Source organism: Rhinichthys klamathensis, unplaced genomic scaffold, assembly GCF_029890125.1.
Source record: "Rhinichthys klamathensis goyatoka isolate OS25496 unplaced genomic scaffold, OSU_Roscu_1.1 h1tg000003l_1, whole genome shotgun sequence".
Taxonomy (NCBI): Eukaryota; Metazoa; Chordata; class Actinopteri; order Cypriniformes; family Leuciscidae; genus Rhinichthys; species Rhinichthys klamathensis.
Window position 1 is genome coordinate 2,387,714 of NW_026606556.1, and position 14,753 is coordinate 2,402,466.

The following is a 14,753-nucleotide window of genomic DNA, read 5'->3' on the forward strand; positions in this document are numbered from 1 at the left end:
TTTGGTTTCAGTTTCCCTGTTCCCATTTTGTGTTCCTGCCTGGTCATTAGTTTCTTTGGTTTCTAAATATTGCCACATCTGTTCTGATTTCCCTTGTGTATATAAGCCTTTAGTTTATTCAGTTCTTGGTTCGGTGTCGTTTCGGTTTTATGTGGTTTGTGTTTTCTCCTATGTTTCCATATATATCTCCTGATGGTTTATTTTTCTAAATAAAGACTTTGTTTGTTGAATTCCATTGAAAAAAGCAATTAGATTGTCATTGCTCATTGCTGGACAGCATGCATAAGACATAGGCCTATAGTTTATAATCTTACTTTGAGTTGGAGTCTAAATTAATTTTTAATTGGGCAGTATTGGGATTCCCCAAAATTAGTAATTTTGCAGATCCGTGTGAACAGGAATTGTTTTTTACAACGTTGTTGCCTGTACGCAAAACTGAAACTTTTCAAAGACGCAATGGAAAAACGTTTATGTTTTTTTAGTACACTACTGTCGTGTAAACGTACCCTCTTGTTAGTTTCCTTGGTTTCTCATTAGTTACACCTGTGTCTCATTTAGTTTCCTTGTTTGCTTCTGTGTATATATACTTCCTGGCTTGTTCAGTTCAGTGTCACTCATCATCTTGTATGTGTAAAGTATATGTCATTACTCTCCTGAGGTTCTCCTGCATGCTCTGTTAGTGTAATAAAGACTGTATATGTCTATATATCTGCGTCAAGCGTATTTGGATGACTACTACATGTGACAAATATAGGGAGTGTTTAAATAATTACATTTGAAATGTTTATGTGAAACTACTTCCATGTTGATTTATTCAAATGATTTTTTTGCAACGTGTCCAAAACTGTACTTATTTAGTTCACGTCATTTTGTAATGAAACATTTTTCAGCTGATTGTACATTTAATTTTTAATCATCTTTTTGTTTTATGAACTGAGAATCTTGTTTCTTTTCAGGCTGACTGGAATGAATTTGCCATCCCCTGTCATCAGTAGCAAGAATTGGCTGCGGCTTCACTTCACGTCTGACAGCAACCATCGGAGGAAAGGATTTAGTGCCCAATATCAAGGTAAGGGGTCACCGTGTGTAGGACACTAGAGGAGAGGAGCGCTCATTATTGGCAGATGTGGGACAGTTGTCAGTGAAAGACAGCATATCCCTTGGTGTGTTCTGCTGTAGCAAAAAATTACATCTTGGCTTGTCTGTGACTCAATAAGCAGACACATTGCCTGAATGATGATTACAGCATCCCACCATACCCCCCTTTAAATTGGGAAATCAGTCACGACAGTAGTGAGGGAATTCATGTTCCCAACATGAATAACACAAGATGAGGCCCTTTTAAATCATTTTCATGATATGCATTTATGATCGTGTTTTCTATTTGCATAATAAGCGAGGGATGCTGTGAATCTCAGGGGAAGCTCAGGGAATTTGTTGAATTTGTTACATTTTAGAGTGTCGTACATAAATGCACTTTCTTTGTATCAAAATATATATGTGCTTTGGAAATAATGCAATTGGTGTAGGCTACAAATTATGTGCATGCTTACAATGAATTGATGCATAAGAAAATTGCCACAATCGTAGTGCATGAATAGGTGAGAATGGAGATGGTTGTAATGCTGTCAGTTTAACCGCTTAGAAAGTAGCTGCAGAGATGAAATCACTATCATACTGACTGATGGGGGGTATGGGGGGCTGTCATACAGAGATAAAATTATGCAAATTGAATTTATTTCATGATTCCCAGGTCATAATTGGCATCCTTCATGACATAATTACAGAACTGCATTCAGAATTACTTTGAAATCTAAATTGGCTCCACATGATGAAAATATTGGTAGCACATCCAGATGCCAGAATGGTAGTTGTGTCTCGGATAACAAAGTGGACGTCATTCACTAACCTCCCCCTCATTATTTCTTTTTTTAGACATCAACCGTCTTAGTATTCCTCAATCTTTTCATTATAAACAATATAACAGGAAATCAAAATTCTAATTAAAATATAAAAGAATGTCCGTTTTCTAATATTTTTTTGTAATAAGCATATAGCATCCTAAGTTTATTTTTTTCTATGCAACAATATTTCAATCTCTGATGACTCAATAAGTGCAATTCACCTTTAGTTTTCAATGTGGCAATGTCTGATATGCAATCAAGTGATGTTTCACTCATGATTACTGCAGGTGTACAACAAAAGAACACACTAGTATCATCAGCAAAACTTAAAATGGCTCAGCGATTTACTGCAGAGACGATATTAGTCTCACTTTCACTTGATGGTGGATCTGGTGAAGAAGCTGTCATTAATCAAAATATTGATTTTGACGACGTTGAAAATTATAGTTTTGAGAATACTCAAACTGAACCCTCCCACGTTCCAAAAGGTAATGCAATATGCTTTATTTTATTATTTTGTAATTGGTATTAAAATTTCAGTTCGGTCCACTATCGTCAAATACGATTGACAATTAGCATACAGTTTGGATTGGCGGTATGGTTCCGTTCTGGGCGAGAACTTCCTGTGCATCCATGCAGCCTAGCATGGATAAGAGCAGGGAGAACAGCAATAACCCCCCTTAGGGTAAACAGAACAGAACCAACATGAATGTATTGCAGATATCATTAATTAAAGATTTTAAAGTACAACATAATTCAAGAATTTATTCTGATTCAAGGGGAATCAGAATGCCAAATCCTGACTGGACGAGAGGAGGAGCTGGGGAGGGAGAAGGGTAATTAGCTCCTGAGAAACGCAATAGCTGCTGATAATACTGAAGTTATATACAGTATATGTATACAGTGATAGGCGTTGTATTCCTATAGGTAGACGTGGATCAGCTGAGAGTCAGCTGATACGAGCTTGACTAACGTGACCTGCCAGAACTGACGCTATGCTTGATATTTATGCTATTGCTGCAGTTAGAGATCCATCCATGTTAGATATAAATCCGGGTCGCTAAAGACCTGAATATGTAATAATGATTAGCAAAACATTCATGCAAAGGTATTAAGAAAATACCTCTAGCCATCAGAATGCTCTCATTTTGATGGCCCCTGCAAGACTAATTCATAGAGGGTTGCTTGAATTCAATGAGGTGTTGGCACTCTTGGGCACTCGACAGGCTTTGGTAACTGTATAAATGGATTGTGATTTCTACTTCTACACACTTCACCTCTACCCTCTCTCAACAGTGAAGAAGGCCATCGAGCTGAAATCCAGAGGGGTGAAAATGCTTCCGAGCAAGGATACAAGTCACAAAAACGCAGTCTGTAAGTGCACTTCAAGTCAGTTGAACTTAGAACATCACAAGCTGGATAAGTCAAGTCAAGTCATCTTTTTTTTTTATAGCGCTTTTTACGATACAGATTGTTTCAAAGCAGCTTTACAGAGATAACAGGAAAAGAATGCAACAAAGCTTGTTTTATCTGTACAGCAGATCGAGAGTAAAAGTGTCATTGTCCAGCTTAAGTTCAGTGCTGATTCATTTCTGTTGTAAAAATCATTAGTTATTAACTTAGTTCATTTATCTATACAGCAACTCTGGAGAAAACAGTGATGTCATCATCCAGTTTAGTTCAGTTCTATACAATGGTGTCAATGCAGTCAGATCAATATTGTTGAATATTATGTGTCCCTGACTAAGCTTCTTTCACTGTGGGCCATGAAGTCTTGCTAGAGATAAAACATGAGGTAAAATGTGGAAACTTTACACCCCTTACGTACACATTCTTCCTAATCTTGACTCATTTGGGACACATCTGTATTTTTGCAGTACTCTATGTATTGCAAAATCGGTTCAAACCTACAACCATTATTTTATCATCATATATCATAAACCACCACGCTCCACAATCCAAAAGTTCAGTAATACTACTGGCTGAAGGAATGCTAATATGCGTAAAGCAAACCGGTGCTCCTGATAAATATATCATCTATATGTAATTCATTTCAGAATTTAATAGAAGCATGGGTTAAATAAAGCTGAACTGTTCCATTCTCTTCAGCACAACTGTATTCTTCTCAGTCACTATTGTGGCCTTGCTTGTTTTCATTATGAATTTAATAAAGATGCCCTTGATAATATTCTTAATAGGATGGAGGAAGCTACGCAACGTTATGCTGTATGGATGATTTCGCCCGTTCTGCGCTCCGTTGAACATGTTCCGTGGCAATTAGCATCACAAAAGCTGCTGACTCTGTGAAGTACACCACTTCAGTTGAGCTTCTGCAAAATATACACAGTGTGTGCGTGATGACAATAGCTTGTTTATGGACATCCAGTCAGTCATTACATATAACATGAGAGGGTTTTCATGACAAACGGCCCAGTTCACTTACAGCAGATGAAGAGATTTTACTAAAACAAACCACACAGTCAGTCAGTTTACCGTAGTTACTCACATGGATATGGCTTTTAATGAATGAATCATATGGCGTATAATGTAACTTTTATAGTGGCATATAATGTAACTGTTTTATAGTGTACATTAAGTCCTACGTTGCCAGACTTTTGACTATCGCCATAAAAACTATGGTCCACTTTGCATTCTGACCAAGAAGAGCACCCTTAACATCAGAAAATTACATTGGAACGGTTGATTTCAGCACTTTACATTTTCTAAGCACAATGGTACAACATTTTATTAGAAGTTAAAATAAATATACTGTTATATTTAGCAAATTTAACTTAAAAAAGTTAATGAACTACTCATCCAATAAAGCGTCGCAAATATGGTGCAAAACTACTGACTATGTATTGTATAATACAATGTATTTGACTTTTATTGCAAAATATTATGGTATGTTTATACATATATTAGTTTTTGAGACTCCGCGGACCTTATTGCATGTATATCAGGAGTTTAACAGGAATTTTATGATTAAAATTATTAAAATTGTTAAAAAGTTGAAATCATACTGGATTATAACAGAAGCACATGTCATTCCTCAACCTCAAAGCTCATGACAGATATGTTTTAAGAGATTTATACACTGCTACATTTCTGTGAAGAATGAATGTGATTTTTACACTTGGGTTGCTAAGTTAGCGAAGTGCCTTACAGCGCCTTTAAGAGCAGCCCTTAGATCTTTGATTGGATTGGAAGTACACTTGGCATTTATGTATTAAACGTTTACATATGCATTATAAGAAAGTCTTTGACACATATTGAGGTGATCGCAGGGCACTACTGGAGAAAAATACATGCTCAAGAAATAGATCAGAAAAAAACGGACACCCGCTTTGATCAGACAGAATAACTTTGGAGACTGATATCAACAATCAAAAGAAATGACATTTGAAGACCACATCAAAAAGAAGGACATGACAGGTGATCAAAAAGCCTCACTCCACAAGCGAAAAGCTTACACACACACACACACACACACACACACACACCATTTGCTAATGCATTGACCTTACCCATGTCCCTTTCAAGGAAAGTCTGTTCACTCTGCGAGCATATTTGCAATGCCTCCTAGCTGCTATTTCTGGCACCCAAGACCAAGTCCTATATATTTGAATGGTGGAATCCTGGAATCTCCAAAAACTGCAACAAAATATGACATTAACTGTCCCATAAACGTCGTTTTTTTATGCTCAAATAGCTTTAAAAAGCATATTTCTTTTTCAGGCTAGACTCGCCAATCCACATGTGCAAGTCCTAAGCGCACACCTGAAAACACTGACTGTTTATAGCAACTGGAGATTCTAATGGCAGCTGCAGTGACACGATGATTTTACCAGTAATCACATGACTGTTTTATTTAGAAGGAGGGACCGTCTTTGTAAATCTAATATTTTTGCCTTACCTCATGATCCAAGTGTTCATGAAGAGACTATTGGAGAGCAAGTTTACCTAAAAATGATATCAATCAATCAATCAGTGCACATTGATCGTCTATGGACATATGTGTGTAGACAATAATATTTTTTTTTTATCAGACAACTTTTTATCTCCCCAAAACTAATAAGAGACGCATCTCAAAAACAATATACGGTTCTGCTCTTGTATATCTAGGTTACTTGTTACTAAGTGTCTCAGACATAATTTATTAATCAAAGTGCCTTTGTAGATTGTGTGTGTAATATGCATCAGCTGATTGTTGAATGGACTGTGGATGTACCAGCTGAGGCTGAGACTAAGATCAAGCAAACCTTTTAATTATAAAATATCTTTCTCAACACAGTTCCTATAAGGAAACTATTGAAGCACTTCATACAGTATTTATCAGTATTAAACCTTATTAATGTTATACTTCACTAGCCTAAATAATGTTTGGTATGCCAATCCTTAATATTTTATTTGAAAAGATGCAATAGGATTTCATTTATGGATGTTACATCAAGGAAATATATTTATTTAGAACAGTCTATATTACTGACCACATTTAGCTTTGGCTAGGATGTCATGCAGTTGTGTTAGACTACTTGCCATAATAAATGGCAAAAAATATGGACCATAAATTTGGCCAATGCTACACCTGAAGTGAGGTCATCCATGAACTCACCTAATGTGATTTTGGCCAGTAATTGAACTCGGAGGGATGTCAGAAAGTGAGGGTGTGTGAACACAAACTCACTGTGGCTTAAGAGGAACAAGAGAGCGGGGAGAGAGGAAACATGGGACATGCTTTGACCTTTCTTTGGTTTTTATGGGAAATAGCCCTGAGCTTACCTAAATCCCCTGTCAGCTATGAATAGATATTCCACCTGCAAATGCAATCTTTGCTGGCATTCTGATGAGCATTGTACATGTTTAATTTAATAGGAACGTAGTAGGGATGTCAAAATTAAAGCAGCATTTGTTTTTATTTGCCTCCCCCCCCCCCCCCCCCCCCCCCCCCTGGCATCCTTTGGCTAGCGTTACAGTGTATGACCACACGCTTATTTACTTGATTTATTTGATTTTAAACCATTAAAGTCAAAAAATAGAACTCAATGCGGTACTACCGCATGAAGCGGCTCTCTGAGTGCACAAACTCGCACGTGAGTTATCTTTTGCATCCTATCACGCTTGAATGGACAAAAAACAACAACAAAATGATGTCAGAATTCCCAATTTTGGTAAGTATCCTCGTAAACACTGTCTTAAATGAGTTAAAAAAAACTCTTAAATGACAATAAAGAGTTTGGAGACAATCAGATGTGTGTTATGCTGCATGTTAGACAACTCGGAATTCTGATTGTTCCCACCTCCTACTTGGAAATAACATCTGGAACTCCGCTCGAAATCAGACACCTGACCTGTGAACTTAGGGCAGATCGATCAACCCGACCTCAGCACTTCCAAGATGGCAGCAAGACCTGCTTCCAACAAGCATATAGCATTGATTTTTCAAAGCGAACGCCAGCATTGTATGCTATTTGAACATTGTATTTATTTATTTATTTGGCAAATAATTGACACAAAATGCACTCGTTGTGTCATGGCGATATCATGTGATCCACAAGACATGTGATTGACTTTGAACACTGAGGTCAGAAGTTGGACGTTTCAACTTCCGACATGGTTCTATGAAAAACAGAACTAATGCAGGAAACTATTGCAAAAACAAAATAGTAAAAGTTACAGCATTATGAGCCTAAAATGTGTTATTTGCCTATTTTTCACCAATAAAGAGTAAGTGTATCATGTCAATGACCTTACCATTTGATTCTAGGTGTCAGAATTATATGAAAAAGTGGGTTCATTTGTATTTGTATGTTGTGTGGTTCAGAAGATATGAAAATCTGCATTTTTCGCCCCTAACGATGACATCACTTCAAGATGGCCGCCAAACAAACCCCATGGGACATTAGTTGATAATATGGCAACATAAAGAAATTCGTAACTAGACATTATTAGGGTCCCAAAAAAACAGGTTACAAAAAAATGCCAAACGGGTACATGGGAACCTATTTCTCCTGCTAGACTACATAGTTATATTGTTTCTAAATGAATATGGGGATTCAATTATTGGATATTAATGGAGATTAAATTATCATAATGAAAAAATATATTAAACATTTTAATTTTAGGTGTGATTAATTGCAATTAATTACAGAAAAATTTGTGAATTAGTTATTCTATTTTTTTTTTATTATCGATTAACAGCACTAGAACATACAATTGCTTTTGTTCCTAATTGGTTCTATAGGGTTTGTTCTTAGTATGTCATATTTAATGTATGCACTTTGACGCTTTTTTGTCATTGGTGCTAATTTGTTTGTCACAAATATGATAATGGGACTAAAATAGGTTTTATTTCCTTTAAACAATATTATTCCAATTTATTTCTTTTGATTTTTGGGTGAAATTTAACCAGATTAACTTACATGTTCTTGTTGAAATTTTATAAACGTTCAATTCTGGTGAGATCCTTCTGATACGCTGTCTTGGATTTGAATACCACACACACCAGTTGACTATCACACGTACTGTCTCATTTATTTTGTTTTTGTCTTCTTTCTCTTACACGCTCTCGCTCTAATGCAGTAAGCCAAGGGGGGATGGCTGCAGACATTTGTCCAGATCCGGGGATTCCTGAGAATGGGAAAAGAATTGGCTCCAGCTTCCAGTAGGTCCTCTTTTTTGTTCTCTTATCAACTGCATTTATCCTTTTAACTGCATGGCACGGCTTTAATCAGGACTGGGCCTGGTGTTTGACACGACTGTCTGAACTCCTATACCGATAGGCCATTACAACCAAGACCTTTGGTCGCTGCTACTAAGTGGGTTTCTAATGCCCTTAAAGGAAAAACCAAGGGCTGTTACATGTTCTGCATTTAATGTGAGTGATTCTGAAAACAGAAGAGACAAGCGGTTTATAGATGTTTGACAGAAACCGCTTTCTAATCTAACAAAAGAAGGAATGGGTTAGGGACATAGAGGGTCTGGGGCTGATGTGACTCATATAGCTGATCGTTCTCTGACGGTCATTTCAACTTCGGCAGGATCGGCGCCAGCATCCAGTTTTCCTGTGACGACAGCTATGTACTGCAGGGATCAAAGAGCATCACTTGCCAGAGAGTGACTGAAACCCTGGCGGCCTGGAGTGACCACAGGCCTATCTGTCGGAGTAAGTGCAAATATGGGTCTCTTTTCCCCTGCTCAGACACTTTCTGTTGGGATGTTGTCAGATCCTGTTAAGTGAGATGTGTAGCGCATGGCAGTGGGGAGTAAGACCACACAACTCGTAGGAACGTTTGTGCCACACAGATTTAACAAAGACCTCACTAGCACATGTGAATATGTCAAAGAACATGTCTGCTTTTGAATTATGCATTTAAGATATTTTATTGATTTTGAATTATGCATTTAAGATATTTTATTGACGACTATAGCCCTGTTCCAAAACCTGGGGTGCTCCCTACTCCCTACACGACAGTATTTAAAGGCATCAGGGGAATGCTTACAACACAAAAGCGGTTCCAAAATGTAGTCAGCATTATAGAAATGGGCAGAATTAATATATTATTATGTAGCAGAGAAGTTAATTCCACAATGCATTGTGAAAATTTTAAGTGGAATGGGGGGGGGGGGGGGGGGGGGGTGTTTTATTTATAATTAAAATATTTATAATTCATTAAATGCCAAAGAAAATCATTCAAATTGTTTAAATTTATTACACGGTATTGCTATTGCATATACACTCTGTTGAAATCGATTGAGCCGAATCCCACAAATTGCAAAACAATCACTTATGAGATTCTATTTCAGGATGCATCAATTAGAAGGCAATAAAGAGCAGAGAAGCTTATTAGGTTTTGGAACAGAGCTATTGTGTATAAATCACTGCAGCACAAGTTAGCACCCAGAAGCAGCTTTTAAATTAAAGTTTTTTTTTATCTTCTATTTTTCTTCGTCTCTTTTAATTTCATCAGGAAGAATGAGGAGTGATGTTTGCTTTTACTAGGCACTGTCATTCACTATATTCCTATATCCACATACATTTCTTTTTTAAAAACTAACCTAGAAAGGAACTCCTAGTAGAGTGGGCTCGGACTGATATAGGAGAATTGTCTGGCTGACTCATATACACAAGAGATAGCCTCAACTATCTACTTTCTCATCCTCTGCTTTGATGCTGGGTGATGAACAGATGAACAGATATTTTGATTTATGCCACAGGGCAGTTCTGTGGACATACCGTAAGCATCTAATGCCCGAACTAGACATAGCAGATTGTTTCTTTCCTGGTCTGGATCCTGGAATGGAGGAGGACAGAAGGCCTGCAGCACAATAGATGAAGAATGGTATCAACGACCTAAGTTGAGAGACTGGAATCTATGAGGTGGGCCCCCTTAGAGGCGAGGCCCACAGCTTCCACATTTCTGGGCGGGGGTGAAGAATTGAGCCCCCTGATCGGGACAGAAGGTCCCTCCTGACTGGAATCTCCCAAGGAGAGCCGTCGAGGAGAGACACAAGATCCGAGAAACACACTCTGGCCGGCCACCACGGGGCAATTAAGGTGAGATGGACCTTGTCATAGCGAACTCTCTCCAGAACTCCTGGGAGCAGAGCGATCGGGGGGAATGCGTACAGATCTATCCATGGCCATATCTGAACCATAGCATCCAGTCCCAGAGGAGCTAGAAGTGTGACGGAGTACCAGAGTGGACAGTGAGATGTCTGTGCCTGGCTGAACACCCTCCATATTTGCTCCACCACCTTGGGGTGGAGCCTGCTTTCCCCGGGCCTCAGCCCCTGCCTCCCTGGTTTTGCCACCATGTACCATGCACCAAATCCACAGGAGGATTTGGTGCGGCAGTTTGCAGAGTGGACGCGAGCGCAAACAGTCTGTTTGGTCTCACAGTGAGTGACTGGCCTAGATTTATTTGGTTTATGGCTGACAGGATTAATTCAATGCGCACAGGAGAAAGACGTGCTTGTATCACATTGCACTTCGCCACCGAAAGCGAACCTCAGGAAATTCCTGTGTTGTGGAAGTATGGATACATGGAAGTATGCGTCCTCGAGATATATAGTGACAAACCGGTCCTCAGATCTAATCTGTGGCACAATCTGTGTCCGGGTTTACATTTTGCACTTGAGCTGCATGGCTGACTGGTTCAGATGACGCAGATCCAAGATGCGACACAACCCCCCATCCTTCTTTGTCCCCCATTCCCCCTCGTATGCTTTGCCCACCAATGCCGAAGTTGATCTGACAGGCTTTTGGTGGGCAATGTCGGGGCCTTTAGGGACGATGCAGCCTGAGGGGAGAGATAGCTGGCTAGCATCTCTTCCGCTTTAGGCATCGCCCCATAACCGTGCTCTTTACAGCTAACTATCGATGAATAGTGTGATGTTTGTGCATTATACACAAAGACTCATGTCCTGCTCTTCAGCTGGCCAGTCGATGTCTAACCTGGAAACGGCATGGAGAGTGCAGGAGAGTGACGTGGCAAGTCCTCAACATCTCCTGCATTTTCGCTTACAATATCTAACTTCTCAGAGTTAGATATTTCTAGCCCTGGTGCCTTACTCGGGGTGGAAGAAACCCCAGCCTGTTCTTCCGAACCCTGAGAGAAGGCACTGACGATAAAACAAAATCACATATAGCGCTTACTGAAGACACAGAAGCTAGCATTGCACTGTTTAGGTATGCTTTATAGTTTCCTGGGTCGTGACATCACCCCCTCTGATGTCCTGCCACACCACTGATTTCAAACGCACTGCACAACGCAATCACACAGAGTTTTCCCACAGCGTCAATCGAAGCAGCGCAAGTTACTTTGAAAGGGAATGATACATATGTCATCATCACCAATATATCCTTGTTTTGTTTGGGATGTTTCCACAATATATTCATTATCATGCAAAGTCACGGTTCACTGCAGTCACTGGTAGTTCTGGCAGAGTATGATACATACACATGGAGCCTGTTCTCATTTGCCAAAGAGTGCCAAAGCCCTTTTTTAATAAACAATTATCCCAGACACTAACTTAATTTTGCATTCCTTCATTCTACATATTGTTTTGAAACTTTCCTTGTCTTTTCTATTTGCGTTACATTCATGGGGCAACTGCTTCCTTACTTGTTATTGTAACATTGACAACATGCAAATGTGATAATTTATTAAAATATTATCTTAATATCTCAGGGGACTACAAGTAAATATTTTATGTCAACTGAGTTTGGCTAAAAACAAGTTAAGCAATCCCTGCCCTATAATGTTGAAGATCACAAATGGTGCAACATGTCTTTGTTTAACATATTCTGCTTGTAAAATAAGAAAAACACCCCTGAATGCGATTTTAGAATGTTAAGCATGATTAACACTCCACTATGGATCATTACATTTTAAACGCTTTCACACATCATTTTAAATAACTTGACTTGAAGGTTGTTTTTCAAAATTATTTTCACCTACAGTACATCCACAGTGCAACATATGGTCAGACAACAGACAACTTGATATATGTTTTTGTGGACCCATCTTGAAGGGATAGTCTACCCAAAAAAAATTATTGTCACCCTCATATAGTTTCAAATCTGAATGACTTTATTTCTTCTGTGAAACATAAAATAATATACTTTGAGATTATAAGATTATAAGAGGAGGGGTTGTCATTTTTAAAAAGTCTTACAGGTTTAGAACTATAGTATACTCTAGACCTACAGTATACTCTACAGACAATGATTCTAAACCAGGGGTATGTGGAAAGATTTTGATGTTGCTTTGTTATAGCTTTGTGACTTTAATGATACATAATATCCAGTATAATATGATATGGGTTTTTTTTTATATGGTGTTGATAAGGGGTACTTGAGGCTTATTTGTTGGCTTGGGAAATACTGGCTATCTACAAAATGAGCGAGAAATGAAGGATGACAAAGAATAATCACACTAGGGTAGCTTACATGCATTTTATTAGGCAGAAACCCTGTACACTCGTGGAAGTTGTTTTTAGTCATTGTTGTTGACACAAACTATTAAAATTAATATTAAAGCCTCACAATTTAAAAAAAGGCCAAACACGTAAAAGATTAAAAGTAAAATGTATTAGCCTAGACTAGCACCGTAGGTTCACTCATATTACTCTGCTGTATCAGGCAAAACAGCTCAGGTGATTTATCATATTGCACAAACTATGAATTGTTTTGAAAATGTAAACAGTTGCAGTTTATGATTAACATTGAAACTTTATTACACTTTCAAAATAATCCATTAAACAAAGTGTGACTTGAGGAGCATGCACTAATATTTTCAGTTCCATTTGTTTGCGGGTTGTCTCAAGGACACTCCCATAACAGGGAATCCATCAATATCCATGCATGCGCCATCAAATGGGATCAAATATATCAGGAACTGAATATATTGTAACACCGTTCTACGAGTTCTGCCCAACCCTCGGAGTAAAGTGTTGTCTCACACAGGTAATAAAGCTGTTGGCATAGCTTTACATTTTTACCCTAACGCTGTTTAAAGAGTAAGACATAGTTCGATACAATTTTTAGTAAACTTACCCTCAGAATAACTGCTCTGTTAATAACCCTCTGTCGAATCGACTTTCTGTGGGCGGAGATGCAAGAATTCGGAAGTATAATCTGTAGTTCCCTTTAAATATCAGTCTCTCAATGTTGTGTAATCTGATGACGCTATGGGGAAACACCTTTTTCCTAGAAATACTGAAGCCTGATTGAATCATGCTATTGCCTTGCAATAGCCAATGGCGTTCAAGCGCATGAATCTGGGGTGGCAACGCCCCCTATATAACACTGCGGTGAACAGCATTTCCTCCAAATTTTTCTCCTTCAAATCTGCAAGTTTGAAGCCTATTTTCTCCGTTGAATCATCGTCAATTGTACGCAGTACGACGGTACACAATTATTTCCGTTTCTATTCTTAGAAGTTGTGAATGGTACCAAAATACCAGACTGTACCGTACCACTTTTTTGGGACCCTTCCGTTAGGGTACTTATCACAGTAGTCTGGTACCTAAAGGGTGGAGCTAGACTCACTGCAGAACGTTGATTGGTTGACAGAGAATCGTCACTTGCTCGTTTTGCTGAGCACACTTCGCAAGAACATGTCGTGATTGGATTATGTTCCCCATAGCGTCATCAGATGACGCAACGTTGAGAAACCAATATTGAAAGGGAACATCTCCAGTACGGTGTACATTTCAGGACATCCTCAGAAGACAAGGCATCATGCCCCAGAGTGAAAAGCTTCAGGTCTCAGGAAAAACAATGTCTGGTGTCAGGTCTCGTTCAATTAGGCATCAGACGAAACAGCCTCAGAAAATAAAGGCATTGGGCGTAATGGACTCAGACTAACAGGCATTGGACGAAAAGGCATCAGTCATAAAGGCATCGGGCGAAACGGACTCAGGTGGAGTTTGGAGGTTCACATTGTCCCGCCCCCTGTGACGTCACATGTACGCGGTTCATAGCTTGAAAGAACGCTTTAACTTCACGTTAGTTTGCCAACATACAAGCTAGCTAGTTGAAATATGTCATCTTACTTGCAAATAAAACTCGCAAAATGCATGTTATCTTCTGTATACAACGTAATTAGTGTAACATTTAAGCAATTAAAGCATAGGCTATATAGGTTATATACACTGTATATATATGCTTTAATTAAATGTTAAAACATGCACTCGCGAAATGCATGTTCTCTTCTATATACAACGTAATTAGTGTAACATTTAATTAAAGCATAGGCTCTATATATATATATATATATATATATATATATATATATATATATATATATATATACACTCACCGGCCACTTTATTAGGTACCCC

The 14,753-nt window shown here is 38.5% G+C and overlaps 1 protein-coding gene across 2 annotated transcripts in view; it reads left to right on the forward strand.

Moving 5' to 3' along the window:
• The window catches only part of csmd1a (CUB and Sushi multiple domains 1a), a 663,682-nt gene that overhangs the window by 444,334 nt on the left and 204,595 nt on the right, over positions 1 to 14,753 (forward strand). For both annotated transcript variants that reach the window (XM_056249348.1, XM_056249359.1), the window contains exons 6-9: positions 957 to 1,069; positions 3,201 to 3,278; positions 8,487 to 8,568; positions 8,945 to 9,069. In XM_056249348.1, the coding sequence (XP_056105323.1) occupies positions 957 to 1,069; positions 3,201 to 3,278; positions 8,487 to 8,568; positions 8,945 to 9,069 (398 nt within the window). The remainder of the gene's footprint in view (positions 1 to 956; positions 1,070 to 3,200; positions 3,279 to 8,486; positions 8,569 to 8,944; positions 9,070 to 14,753) is intronic.